Here is a 15,759-nt window from a genome sequence, read left to right on the forward strand (position 1 = left end):
AATTACTGTAAACACCCTAATAATGCTTCACATTTTACTATGCTGAGCACAGCCACAGTCACTCTACAGTATCAGGATGTTGCACAGTTGGTGAGAGCGTTTTGGGAAGGATATTTTGAGTTAAGAGAGATGAAATAATAGAGGGCTGGAGAAAAAGAGTATGTACACCTCACTAAATATCATAGAATGACAAGGTCGTGCAGGATAAGATACGCATGCCATACAGCACACATGAAAGAGTAGTTTTGGTACGAAACCAGAAAAGAAAGAGGCTACTAGGCAGAATAGATGTAGATGGGAGGTATGGGCTAGATCCATCTGGCTTAGAAGAGAGATGAGGGCAGGCTTTTGTGAACACTGTAATACACCACTGGTTCCACAAAATACTTGGAATTTCTTGTGTGGCTGAGCAACTGCTGGCCTCTCAAGATGGAGTCAGTTCTGAGTTATTTACTTGTAGAACCTCCATACTTGCATCTCACAGAATTTCAGTGCTTTCGCTTTATGGTGTTCATGCTTTCACCCAAGAACTTATCTCACCAGAAATGACTTGATGTGTCCCACTCAATTCCAAATCATCTTATTTTTTGGACCCTCTTAATGGCATTACTAAAGCAGAACTAAAAAGCATGAAGCATCTCATCATTTAAGTTTCATTTAAGTATATTTCAATTAGCCTAACTAGATTCATGAGTATACCAAATTCAGTAAGAATGTTGTTCAATACTTCTGTCCTGAGGCAGATGACGCACTGTCCCATTCTACTTACTCCTATAAGCACTGTACTGTGATCATGGAAAAGGGGGAAAAAATCCAGAAAACTGATGGATTTACACATTTTCATCTCCCCCTGGTTAGAAAAAGTTGTTTTTGCTATGCCATCTGTCTGTCTGTGTGCACATGTGAATGGCTGGATGGATTCGATTTGTATTTAGAATACAACAGTTCATCAGTCCTACATTCATGCCTAGTGAATATGGGCATTCCATCTCTAAAAATAGGGATCTTCAGACGGGCCCCAAACATCAAAACGGCTTTTATGGGTTTCATTAAATCTGATTAATTTATGGAGACCATATTACAAAATAAAACTGCAAAGGTGGTATCTGAATAAAAATAATGGTTTGTTCGCTGGTGGCCCAAACATAAAATGTCAGGTTTCTCAAAACTGGCTTTACCAGTCACACAAATTTTCTTATGTGGTATTCAGCAAACAACAATGGTCTATTGTGCAACAGTCAATTTCATTTTGAATGTAACAGTCAAGGTCATTGATGTATTAGAAAATATGTGCTATGTCTTTGAACTTTTTCCTTCTGCCAGTATTTGACAAATGCTAAATATTCGATCAGTATCAAAATCCACACCACTCATCTATATTATCCACTACAGTCCATTTATGAATAACTACATAAACAGAGTTCTGTCTTCAGGGATATAATGCTGTGTGGTCTGTTGAAAGTTATCCCATGCTTCAGATGAATGTGTCACCTCCATCTTCCTGGTAGAAGAATAGGCCAGGCAAGAACCCAAATTGAAGCAGGCAGCATTTTTCAGCAGTGAAGATGAGGTGATGTTCCTCTGAAAATTCATTTGTCTTTACACAGACTACATAGCACCATATCCCAGAAGACAAAACTCTTCATAACTACCACTAAAACAACCTCAAATCCTACAAGTGCACTAACACAGTCCTTACAATGTGACAATTATTTTTCCTTTCCCAAAACAGGATGAACAAGTACGTGGATAACGGTTTAATGGCATTTTTAATTGCAAACAACTAGGTTCAGGTACTAATAAGAAAGTAATATGCATCAGGCATGCCTAACATCATTAAATCCATGCACACCTAACTGCTGACAGAAGAAACTGTTAATCTAAAGAGAACAACATAAAATAAATGAATAATAAAATGTGACAAAGAAGAGAGGAAAACCCTATAACTTACAAAAATCAAGACACCTGATTCAGACTACCTGACTTTTCCATGTGTGCGCTCCCCCTACTAAACTGATGTGCAGTGTCTATGTACCTCCCACAGCAAAGAGCAGGCACGTGTATTACTATCAGTTCACCGTACTGTGTTCAAGTGAATTTACAGAATGTGAACTCCACACAGCATGTTTAAAAAATTGATCATGTGTTTAGTGCATATTTATCACAATACATTACCTGTGTGAAGTGTAAGCAAAGGCTTGTGAATATAAAAAAAAATGAGGGGCAAAAACCACAAACCTGGGTGCTCACACATTCTTCTCACCTTAATTAGATCTATCCTGTGCTCAGCAATAACTGCCAACTTTTCTATAATATTTTTCAGCCTCTCCTGAGTAGCATGGGATATCAGAGCAGCCACTTCTGCTGAAGGTTCTTCCAATCCATGCCGTGCAACTGAAAAGAAAAGAAAAAAAGGTTAGGGAGATTTGCATGTGCAACTGCAGAATACTCTTTCACTACCGACCCTAATACTGCTATGATTAGCTCTATTTCTGATACCAGGTGACTCAGAGTTAAAGCATGGAATTATAAGAGATTTCTCTACATAATGGAGGGCACCCAGTAGCGTAATTGGTTGAGGTACTATGCTACAAGCAGGAAGGTCATAGGTTCAAGTCCTGAGGTCACTGGATTTTTTTCAATTGACATAATCCTTCTGGCCGCACTATGGCCCTGGGATTGACTCAGCCTCTAACAGAAATGAGCACTACGAATATTCTTGGGGGTAAAGGGCAGCCGGCATGTAAGGCTGACAACCTTGCTGCCATCTGTGAGCCGACTCTCTAGAAAATGTGGGACCCCCAACATCTCACAATCCTATGGGCCTCCACGGCCTGTTATAGGGATAAGTTTACTTTACTTTCACTTTCTCTGCATAATGTAGTTTTTCCTTTATTACTGGAACCGTGTTTCACATTTATCAATCTGAGGTCTGTGGGCTGAAGCAGAATATGGGCATACTAGCCTAGTCGTGCAACTTACCAATTTGTCTAATTTTATGTTGCAGAGGCACAGCATGGAGGAAAATTTCATCTTTACAGGACCGTATTTGTGTGCCCACAAATTCTGTGGAGCCCAATATTCTCTGGGTCTCCTCAGCCAGATTTACACCACCCATTGCAGCCACATCATTGATGTCATCATCCCCTCTGCAACAGAATGCACTATGTACATCTAACAGAACTAGGCAGTGATTTGTATAGCTTATGAAACATACACCCAGTAACAAAAGCCAAAAGGTCAGAGTAAAATGAAATGTTCATCGGAGTTCAAAGAAACCTGGGCATCCCAGCTCCACACTGTGTAATACTTTCATTCCGGAACATAGCGTTTTCTGGAGTACTGATATTACCCTTACACTAACCAATTCAGTGTTATCACATGCAAACTGATCATGCCTGACACAATTACAACATACATTAATTCCCGTTTGCTCACTCAAAAGGTAATTTCTCCATTACACTGCTGTAGATGGTAGTGAAATTCCCACAGGATATGAAAGAAAAGGTGAGATATAATCCTGTCTACAAATTTTATTTGCAACCCTAAATAAATGCCAATGCTCAGTGCATAGTCAGAGTTCAATAAATAACTGTGACTTCTGCTGTAAAGAAGCGAGACACAATACATAATACATACAGATGAACAAAAAACATTCAAATTTAAAAATCCAACCCAAACAGTACAATATAAATAAACAAAATTAAATTAAAAAGAAGAGGGCTTGGTCCAGAGGGTAAGTATCATTTAAATGTCTACAGCAGTGACTATGCAGCATCCAAATTCAAAATTAGTGCGGCTTATCCAGAGTTGAGACAGAGCTACCCACAGATCTTAAGTCTTTTACATTCAATGGCACCAACCACAAAATTCACATTTTCTGTTGATGCTGCTTATCATACTGGGCTCTACCATAGTTATGTTATTTTTAACAAAATATGGTAGTAACAGCAACTACTAGTTGCTTATTTAGACCAAAGTTTTCAATTTTGCTTTAACAGTAATATACCATTGAGAGAAGTCTGACCCCAAATGAAACTGATGAAGCCATAATATTTTAATAGCTACAGTTGGTATAGAAAGAATGTCTATAATAAATTGTACAGCTAATTTTTTTAAGTATTTTAATTTCTTCATGTAAGCAAATCTACCATGTCAAGTCGACAGATTGCAGGGGCATGCTGAGCATGCCTTTCTGACCTGCACTACACTATCCCTTTATTCGATGCAAACAAAGAAAACAAACATCATAAAATCATTCTACTGGTTATAATTTAAATTAAATTAATGTTTTCCAATAAAACATAATGCAACATACGCATATCCTGCGGATGAGAAAGACTTTTTCTCTTTCTCCTTTGCAGAAGGCTTTGGTAGAAGCGAAGGTGCAGGTGGTTTTGTCACTGTAGACATCTTGACAGCTGCCGTTTTCACATGGGTTGGTGTTATGGGAGGTCTGATGTGGACTGGGGTAGGTGCTTTTGTTGTCTGTGTATGAGACACTTGCTGCTGTTGTTGTTGCTGTTGCAGCTGAGGCCGTACATGAAGAGGGGGGGTGGGTAGGGATGGAGTTGTTACTTTTACAGGTTGTGGCGACGGAGATGGAAGGGTGGGCGCTGCTGTTGAAATTGGAGACTGAGGTCGTAACGGTGCTGCTGTCACCATTCTAGTTGCTGGTGCTGGTGTTCTTACAGGCTGCAAGGACATCATCATTATCATTATCACTATCATCATCATCATCATCATCATCATCATCACCACCACCACCACCACCAACACCGCCGTGTCCACCCCTGACATTTTCTTACATGTAACCTCACACAGACAACTGCCAGACGGGAACAAATTATAAGGTTTAAAATAAGAGCCTTATAATTTGGCTGAATTTTCTATACTTAGAGAGTAATACACCACATTCAGTTCAGAATGCTACAAATCATATACCAAGGGTTACAACTATGCAAGCAACAAGTACTGCCAAGATACCTATTTAGTCCAATTTTAATTACTATTTACCTTTCGCATCAGTGTGATTACCCCACAGAAACCTGTGGAATTTGTGGGATGTGGTAACAAGGACTTGCAACTCAGCCTCACATTCACAAGTTTCTACACTGACCTAATAAGGGATGGTGCAAAAGCTGCATGAAATCTGGTTGGTCTTGAAACACTCCAGATTCTATGTTTGGCAATGTAAAAGTAAACATTCACAAATACAAGATCACTATCCTTTGGTTTAAGCTGATGAGAGGCCCGGCTGCTGCAAGTACTTGTAAGTATCATCTGAATAAAGAAACAAACAGACAACAACGAAGTGACTGCACCAACTCCTGGGTAGAGGCTCCACCCACAGGTGAGGGGGCTGCAATATGATGTACATTATATGGCAGAAGAGCTGTTCCTCAACCTACTATAAACCTGGTTTAACCCTCTCCATACCAAACACCATGGTGGCCCGGGTTCGATCCCGGGTCTGGTCAAGTGGGATGTGTGGTGGACAAAGTGGTGCTGGGGCAGGTTTTCTCTGAGTACTTCAGTTTCCCCTGCCAATCTTCTTTCCACCAATTGCTCCACACTCACCCTCATCTATCATCTGGGGCTGGTATAATAGGCCAGAAGTGCCCGCAGTACAAGGGACTTAGTCCCACCCCACTAGCAATAAAAGAAAAAACTTCACTGCCAATTTTGTTCAATTTGGAAATAAAAAAAAAACTTGCCACTATGAGCAGGAAGTGTTCAGGCATGCAATGTTAAATTTGGTACTGGAATATATTATTACAGTTATAAATTTCAGGCCACATGATATGACCAAAAGATTACAGTGTGCTTCTTGAAAAATGATTTTTTAAATCTTATAACATCAGCTACTCTTGCTCTCAGATTTTTGTAGCCTGTGCTGAAGGGTAACTGCGGCTTTCAAGATAGTTAAACACTGTAAGCCAAGTTACAAATTTATCACAAAACCTACTAAATCGTTTTGTACAAGGCAAAAGTTCAAAGGAGTATGTCATCAAAACAGGATTATTTTCTGCTAAAATTATCTACTGCATCGAAGAAATGTACACTTCATAACATATAAATTTTTCCTTCAGCGAACATCACCGACTGACGGGCAGATTTCATGTGGAAATACCTTAATGATACTAGATTTTGTGAAGAATTACATCTGAATTTGTACTCACAAAAGGGCATTCCTCTTCATTTGAAACTTGGGTTTAATGTTAACTGGAACTATGAAATGTCCAATATGGACCTAACACCAATTTGCACAGGAACATTTCATAAATATTTCCAATATCACTCTAAGTTCTCTCTTCTTCTGAAGTGAGATTCACCAAAGCCTCCTTGTATTAGAATCAGCAGAGACAAACATTTCTACATTTCACATAAGTTCTGGTTTAACACACAGGATGGAACATAATGAGACAAACTGAGGGCAGTAAATACTCAAAGCATACTCTTGTCCATTACACTTCTGTTGTACCTTTCCTTTTCTATGTTAAACTCTTCCCGCTTATTAGATGTAATTTTACATTAATCTTCAGAATTTTGTGACCAGACAAATCTGTTGATAAATGAACTGAGCCAGGTTCTGTTCTCACTATGTACAGCAGATATTCACTTGAATCGCTTTTCTTCTGCCTGTTAAGTTTGTGAATAGTGTCAAATTCCAAATGTTCTCACTTTCTCCTGTTCAAAATAAAAATTTTCATCAAACTTTTCAAGTACTCAGACTGCAGCATTATTCAGAAGCACCAAGCAGATGAGGAACGATATACTAAGCAAGCAAATATCCAATTATTTGAGGCGGAAGCATAAAGTCAGTAGGATAGCAAGAAGTGACCATAACTTAGCTGCATCTGTAGCTTATCACTATAAAGGTAAAGCTGTCCCTGTGCTTAACTAATTAAGCACTATACCATGAAAAGTGCATGGGGTAGTGGATGTACAGATCCACATTTTCTTGACCTTGGCTCTAGCTGGAGGTGAGTGGTCAGCTTCATGCCCCAGCTGCTTCACCCCCGGGTATAGAGCCCCTGGTACCCAGTGGATAGGGGGTTGCATGGACCTTAGAGCCAGTCTGGACAATGTGGAGAAGAGAAAATTCTTGACCCTACCAAGACACGAACTCTGATCTCTCAATCATCCAGCCCATAGCCAGCTGATATATCGACTGAGCTATTCCAGCTCCTTAGCTTATCAATATTAACAGTGCATAATTCTTGCCACCATTAAAAGTAACACACATATTCACTAATACAGTCAGTCTTCCCCACTCCATGTTGAATGAATCCTGGATTATTTAACTCTCAGTTTCAGGTACAAAGGTTCATGGAATCAAACAAGCTGGAAACACAATCACAACAGCTGGGTAGGTAAGAACACAGGAAAAAGTGGGCACGACCTACTGATACTAGCACAACGTCCGCCCAAGCCTGGCTCACAAGCGTGTTCTAGTAAAAAAATATCTTTAAACAATGAATCTGAGAAATATGGTTAAATTCTACAAAGCCTGAGAACCTCTGACATGTCTTTCTATTATATCACATGCACAGGACAAATCCCACCACACAGACTTAGCTCCATACCAAGTCAAATCAGAGAACAGCCTAACTGACATACAGCTCTGTTCTAAGACTTTCATTAGTGTCCAGCATGACAGAAGAAATACCAATGGAATTTTTGCACTGCAAATCAATCCACTATCAGCATTAGGTACATATTATAAATCTGGAGTGTTGTAATTTTGAGACTGCTTGCCCAGTAAACTACTACACAAATTTTACCAATGTCAAACACTTCCTCAGATAACTACAAAGAGCTGACAGAACATTTACAAGTCAGAGGATAGGTTATGAAGCATCAACAAATTCAGAGATATGGGCAACCAATATGCAGTGATACAACGCACCAAGCAATTGTCAGAACAAGGGCAAGTCACAACACATCACAGAGGAGCTGATTCCAGATCGAAAACCAGCAGTTTGTAAGCTGTTTACTGTTGCAAATTTAACGAATGAATATCAACATGAAACACGGTAACAGGTAACTGTTGACAAAAAAACATTTGATTTGTGCCCGGAATACAACTGTCAGAGGTTGAGGTTTTGATTTCAATAGCCAATACTAACCATTTCTTCACTCCATCCTGAGCAGAAATATCAAGTTGCAAAAACTTCTGAATAGTATAAACAGTATCCAGCATTCAAACAAGTGACAAGCACCAATCCACAGGCTTCCCACTACTCTAACACCAAATCTACAGTGAAACAATCTCAACTATTCTGGACTCTCTCATCCTCACTAAAAGAAACATACATCATATTTAAAAATCTGGCAGTGTAGCTTCAAAATTAACTTCACGATTACACTTACTGGGGGAGGGGGTATTATTGCAGAAAAACATGGTATATAATTATATGAACCTTTCTGCTTTGGGAGAGAATCTCTGTAAATTGAGGTCTGTCTCCTATCAGGCTAGGCTTCATTGGCTGATCACATAATTTAAACATTCAGAATTGTATACTGGTACATTCATATTACATAGGAATTTTTACATTAATTACAACATTCAATGAAAATAACGTCACCTTTGTTTTGAGCTGCAAACATTGCCCACAAATAGCCATACCAAGTCACTATCATGATTCACAGTTATTAATCATTATTTTGATTTCTAATTAAAGTGTCAAAGGTAAGCATCTCAGAACATGTACAATTTCTGAAGTAGCAATACTATAAAAGTTGTCCGTGGTTAACTAATTAAGCACTACGCCTTGAATGTGTATGGGGGGTGGGGTGGAGGATGCACAGATCCATATTTTCTTGTTCTCAGCACTAACTGGAGGTAAGTGGTCAGCTTCACGCCCCGGCCGCTTTACCCCTGGGGAAAGAGCCCGCAGTACCCATTGGATAGGAGGTTGGGTGGACCCCAGAGCTTGTCTGGACAACTTGGAGTAGAGAAAATACGTGACCCTACTAGGACTCAACCTCTGACCCCTTGATCGTCCGGCCCATAGCCAGTCGCTATACCGACTATGCTATCCCGGCTTGCAACCCAATACTACAGCAGAATTTAAATACTGCTAGATATAAGCAGGGTGGCAAATGGGATGTTCATTATATTGGTCACAGGCAAAGTGAAACTAGAATGCTAAGTTTATCTGTCACAATATAAATTGTATTGTATAAGCTGCACTTCTTCGTGCTAAATAAATAAGACCAGGATCTAATTTTGTGAAACAGAATTCACATTGACAGTGCCAGATTTTTTAACATTAGAACATGCAATTAAAAACAATATGACTGTGAAGTAACACACTAAAAGCATACAGTGTACAAATTACACACTGGACTCTTGGACACTTCACAGGACATTCTCTGAACCATCCGCCAAAGAACTATAAGAGAATTCTACTGACTTCCAACACAAGTACCTACCTTGCACATGATACTAATATCCCCAGAAACCAAACACTGAATCCGCAATTCTTACTGAACATGATACTTAAGACAAGGAAACACTAAAATTCAAAACTACACACATGGCTAATTAGTAGCGCACTCACTGATAGTAACCGTGGTATGATGCCAAATTACTAGTATATCGGTACCATTTGTTTCAAAATGCTGTTCTCACCGTAACAAGTCGGTGCTGTATTGTTTGACCAGGACGTGGGATTGTCGTTACTCCTACACTCTGAGTGGAGGCATTCACTGGTGCCATTACTCTAAGTTGGCTTGTTGGTGTCTGTGGCCTCAGCTGCGTCTACAAGATACACATATATCAAAGCAACTGTTCTTGAAAGAACAGCAAGTGACACCGATTGAAGCTTATAATCCACAAACTGATCTTTTCCAATGCGGAAATTTTGACTTACAGAGCTAATTTAACATAAAATACTACTGGGCGTTTAACAAGAAATTTTGTTGTTTAAACAAAATCGGTAAAGTAAGCAAAACTGTGAACCTTTTTAAATGCAATCCACAGAACATATTCACCAGCCCCTTATCAAACCACCATTCAACATTTCATACACTTCGTGCCTACACATAATCACATTCTGCTAATGATCTTATCATTCTAATGTGTTCAGACCTCTGCATCTGAGTATGGTGCATTTCCTAGACTGCAACTGACTGTCAGTTTCTGAACCCGTCTGTTGGCAGTCACAGGAGAAAATTACAGTAGTAGATTCCAGGTCTCCAGGTATGGTGGGTAGCTGCAAATATATCATATAAGCAGTTGCGGACGGCCGACAAGGGGTGGTCCTTCAGCTTGAAGGTTGGGAGTAGGGCCAAAACTCTTCACCATAAAAAATAAGCTTGTTATGAAATGTCATGAAATGCCTCGGACCTGGACGCATTATTTGGTAAACGACCTAAACTAAGGAAAATGGACATGATATTTGGTAGGCGGGACATAAGAAGTCTGTTTAAGGCTGGTTTGATCATGACAGCTGCAAAAGAAATATCATCATGGTTAACACTGCTGATGGAGAGGGGGGCCTCTGAGATTTCTAACTCAGCTTTGGATACAACAGATAGCCTGACACGATTTTAATGCACTTATTCATTATCGAAACTTCAAAAATTATTATTCAAAGAAGACCAGATTTGATCCTGGTCACTGTTTCCCCCGCCCTGCCAAAAAACAAGAACTATCCAAATATCTACGAAGGGGGACCCAAAAATAACCGGAAACGACCTGTTGCGCGTGCATGCTTTGTAGTTACGAGTTGTGCTGCTAGGTGGCGTTAGCTGGGGGTCTCCAGCGACTGTTAGTGAGCTGGCGTCAGTCTGAGTTAAGTGGTTTGTCTGTGGTGCTCTGTTGTGTGCGTTCCTGTTTCAACCCTTTGGCGATTAGTGAGATGGCCGACCAGAAGGAACAAAGAGTGTGCGTGAAATTTTGCTTTCTGTTAGGGAAAACTGCACTTCACTCTTCAAGTCGCGGCAAACATTCACGCAGTTTTCTCTTTGGTCATCTCCGAGCAAGCGAGGAACAAATTTTGCAGACACCAGTCTCATGTGCAAACCTTTGGTTAAAATTCGCTGGACCGTGCTCCATGAGATGTTCGTTTCCTCAGAAAGTTGGTCAATGGTCTTTCAACGATCTTCATCAATTTCACGCACACTCTTTGTTCCTTCTGGTCGGCCATCTCACTAATCACCAAAGGGTTGAAACAGGAACGCACACAACAGAGCACCACAGGCAAACCACTTAACTCAGACTGACGCCAGCTCACTAACAGTCTTGGGAGACCCCCAGCTAACACCACTTAGCAGCATAACTCGTAACTACAAAGCATGCGCGCGCAACAGGTCGTTTCCGGTTATTTTTGGGTCCCCCCTCATACATAAGAAGACCTGAAGACAGGAGTATACTGAGTACTCATATTGCTTTGTGTATCAAACAAACCTAAAACAGCAGACATCAACAAACACCAATCATGTTGCATTTCTAAACCAACTACTGTGATATACGAGGTTCTATTGGAAAGTTCCAAGAGCGTTATTTTTGTAACTGCCCCCGTGAAAGAGGATGAGAGGGGAGGCCAAGGTCACACTTCCACAAGCCTATTGCATCATTCTGCCATGTGAGGCCACACTGTGAACATGCATTGTTTTTACACGAGTGCTTTTTCAACTTCATGTTTCGTTTTGTTAGTGATGGACGGCAAAATTGAGCTACATGTCTGAATTAAGTTTTGCATGAAGCTCGGTAAATCTGCTACCGAAACCCTTGAAATGTTTCATGAGGCTTTTGAAGAATATTCTTTACGCTGGACAGCGGTTTTTGAATGGCATTCACATTTCAAGGCTGGTTGAATGTCAGTTGAAGATGACCAATGTTCAAGGTGACCAAGCACCAGCAAAATGACAAAAAATGTTGAAAAAATTCAAAAACTCATCCACAAAGACCATCACTGAACAACCCATGAGCTCGCGGATGTTTTGAAAAAGTGTCTTACATCCAAAAGGAATCACAAGTGGGACTTGATAGCATTAAGGAAAATGACTTTCACAGTTCCTTTGAAGCATGGAAAAAAATGATGGGATCACTGTATACATTCCCAAGGAGACTATTTTGAAGGAGATGGCAGCCAAAATTGAATAAGTTAACCCAGCATTCCTTTTCTGACCTAGTCCAGGAACTTTTCGATACACCTTGTAACAGTTATAGTTTAACATCTCATATTTCACATGACCAAATCTTTAATGTTCTGTGTACATCAAGCATCAATTGCTTCCCATGATTGCAACAGCCCACCGTACCACCAGACTTGCAGATCCCATGTGCATATGCTCTCTCTCCCATACATTCACACATTCATGCCATGCAGGTGCCCATTATCAGTAGCAGAGTTAGTCAATGTATATATTTACTGCACAAGTGCAAACCAAAGAACGTGAAGACCATGGAGAAAACACTGCAGTTTGACACATCAAATTATGTAAAGGCTATATTTTCACACAGATATAAAATTCTTAAACTTTACTGTACACCAGACTACAGTCAGTAGCCATTCTTCAACATTCTGCCCATACAGCAGTTTCATGTATTAAACTATTTAGTTTCCACTATATTCTGAAGTGACATAATATGTGTGCAATCCAGCAGTAACAGAGTTCTACATATTGCCATGATATTACACCATGGTAATCTTCCAGTAAACAAGTCAGTTTGAATTTTGTGGGTCAGGTAATCCTAAAGGTGCATTACCATCTTCAGAACTGAACCGAATATCTGTTGTTTTACACAGTACATGAGGATGGGCATCAATAATGTAAAACAATGCATCTGTAGGAAATATTACTATGCTTCTGCCAGTCTACGAGGGGGTACCAAAAAGAAACCGAACTTATTTTTTTTTAAACTTATTTATTCAAATTTTAAGCACAAACCTTCAATCCCCTTCAAAGTACTCTCCACTTACACTAATACACTTGTCTAGTCTTTTATTCCATTTTTCAAAACATTGTCTAAATTCATCTTTTGAGATGCTCGACAGTGCCTCCGTCGTTTTTTCCTTCACCTCAGCAACATCAGCAAAACGCTTTCCTTTCATGTCTCTTTTCATTCGAGGAAACAAAAAAAAGTTTTTGATCATTTCGGGACTCTTCTTTCAAAGCACAGCATGCTTCCACGCGACCTTGTTTTTGTTCATCAGTCAGCAGTCGTGGCACGAATTTCGCAGCCACCCTTTTCATTCCCAAATCTTCTGTCAAAATTCGCTGAACTAAGCTCCAAGTCACTCCCGACAGCTCCACAATTTCTTCAATGGTCCGTCGTCGATCTTCCTTGATGATTTCACGAATTTTTTCAACATTTTCATGTGTTCGGGCCGTGGAAGGACGACCAGAACGAGGTTTGTCATCAATTGACATTTCACCATTTTTTAAACGGGAAAACCACTCAAACACTTGAGTTTTCCCCATAGCATCGTCCTTGTACGCCGTTTTTAACATTTCAAGAGTTTCTGTTCCACTTTTCCCGAGCAAAAAGCAGAATTTGACCGCCGCACGCTGTTCACGAAACTCAGCCATTGCAAAAACGAAGATCACACAAAACAGTTGTTACTATAAACTCTGCCGAAACTAGTCCTTACCTTCTGAAGCAACGGTAGTCGGCTTATCGACTCAGGAATGTTAGCTCTATGCGTTCATAGCTGCAAATTGCGGTACTACAAAAGCTCTGCCCACAAAAAAATTAGTTCGGTTTCTTTTGGGTACCCCATCGTACACTTCCAGCATATTTAATGAACACAAAAACATAAAAAGGCAAAGATGTCTCCATGCTTAATTAATCAAACATCACACACTGAAGATGTACGGGGAATGCGGGTGAGTGGTCAGCTTCACATCCCTGCCACTTTACCTCTGGGGAGAGCCCTGGTATCCATTGGATAGGAGGCTGGGTGGGCCCAGAACTGGTCTTGATGCTATGAAGAACAGAAAAATCGTACCTCTGCCAGGACTCAAACCCCGGCCATGCAATCCATAGACTGTCAGTATACTGACAGAGCTATCCTGGCTCCTTTCAAGGAACATAACCTACTCTCATATTCTCACACTGGAGGGCAGGAGTTGACAAATACACTTGTTACTTTTCCTTAAATGACTAGCAAGTACAAAATTAATAAATTTTAAGTTTCCTAGTAAAACATTCAGATGTCTGAAAGCAATAAACATAATCTCAGTATCTATGAATGAAACTTATGTGCCATGAACTTGGCTGCCATTTGTTGATGCCTGATAATACTGTGCCCCAAACAGACACAGACAGACTCACATATCAGACTGAATGGGAAAGTCAAAGGTGTTCTCTGACAATCACAGATTCTGCCTCCACTGAAAAATACTGTGAACAGTAGCACAGAAGAGACTACTTCACTGCCACAAAATGACATAGGTTAATTTATTAAATACCTTGCATGAATTAAGCATCTTGATGTAGTATCAGCCTCTAACCTGAGGATATTCATTATTATGTATGGGCATGAATGCATTTAAAGGCATATCACAAACGAACACTATTTGTGCCTGGAAAAAAATCTAATTTTATCAGCTTATGTGCGCGCGCGCACGTCTGGGGGGGGGCATGTAAAGAGTGTAAAGACAGTGAGATTGAGGGTAAAAAAGAAGATAAAGCTATCCCCATAGCAGGCTGTGGAGACCCACAGGGTTGTGTCAAATTGAGGTTCCCACATTTTCTAGACAACCAGCTCACATGTAAGATTTGAGGCTTTCACGGCGGTGACTACGAAGAAAGCAGTCTTCTAGGATTTGGCACCGTGTATAAGTGGACCACTTATACACGGTGCCAAATCCCAGAAGACTGCTTTCTTCAACCAGCTCACAGATGGCTGGGAGGTTATCAGCCTTATGTACCGGCCACCCTTTACCCCCAGATGATTCCTGGTACTCATTTTTATTAAAGGCTGAGTCGACCCCAGGGTCCATTGTATGGCTAGAAGAATTAAGTGAAATGAGAAATCGAATGACTTCATTGGGAGTTGAACCTGTGACCTACTGGCTTGTAGCACAGTGCCCCAAAACTGAAAAATTACATACATAAGGGTCACACATCACTGGATAACCACACAACAAATGTCTACATGTTTAGTGCATGTGACCATGACTTCCTCCTTCCTGACAGAGACGAAGGAGGACTGCTACATAAACACTGAGGTTTCCATTGTTCACAAGTTGTTGCACTGTGTAATACATCCAGTTATGGTGCAATCTGTCTTCTTGGCCTCTGCCTGCATCCACTGAAATGCCGTCCATTTCTAAGATGGGGCACCAATGAAACAGGTTCATTATAAAAATGAGCAGCAGTTTAATCTGTCCCTGTATTGATCACATTCATCACATTTGTCAGCAGTATAGGAAAGGAAAGGCCAGGAGTAAAATCTGCAATGAATGTGGCTGGTCTCAAACCCAGGACCTTTTAGGCTGAAGTTCAGTGCTCTATCCCTATATAACTCTTCATGAATGTAAAATGTAAGCTGCTGTACGTAAAATGGTTCAATATTCGCTGTTCTATTANTAGCCTTCACTGCTCCTCATGTGGCCTCGATCGGACAATACAGAAAACGGCCATGTAATAAGCACCCTTGTTGCCTGGCGCTGTGTCGCTAGTAACGCTAGCAGTAGTAACCACTGTAACCACCGTCGTCTCTTGCAATCCTGTTTCCCTGCGCTGCCTAGCAACCCGCGGTACCCTTGGTGACGTCATCGCTGTTGACTCGCTTT

At 40.4% G+C, this 15,759-nt stretch overlaps 1 protein-coding gene across 1 annotated transcript in view; it reads right to left on the minus strand.

Annotated features, from left to right (window-relative positions):
- Positions 1-15,759, minus strand: part of LOC111861589 (transcription initiation factor TFIID subunit 4) — a 48,281-nt gene that overhangs the window by 14,084 nt on the left and 18,438 nt on the right. Inside the window, exons 6-9 of the mRNA XM_023846272.2 lie at positions 9,641-9,769; positions 4,319-4,695; positions 2,983-3,149; positions 2,264-2,394 (exon numbers count right to left, since the gene is read on the minus strand). Of these exons, the coding sequence (XP_023702040.2) occupies positions 2,264-2,394; positions 2,983-3,149; positions 4,319-4,695; positions 9,641-9,769 (804 nt within the window). The remainder of the gene's footprint in view (positions 1-2,263; positions 2,395-2,982; positions 3,150-4,318; positions 4,696-9,640; positions 9,770-15,759) is intronic.

Source organism: Cryptotermes secundus, unplaced genomic scaffold (assembly GCF_002891405.2).
Source record: "Cryptotermes secundus unplaced genomic scaffold, Csec_1.0 scaffold2113, whole genome shotgun sequence".
NCBI classification, from domain to species: domain Eukaryota; kingdom Metazoa; phylum Arthropoda; class Insecta; order Blattodea; family Kalotermitidae; genus Cryptotermes; species Cryptotermes secundus.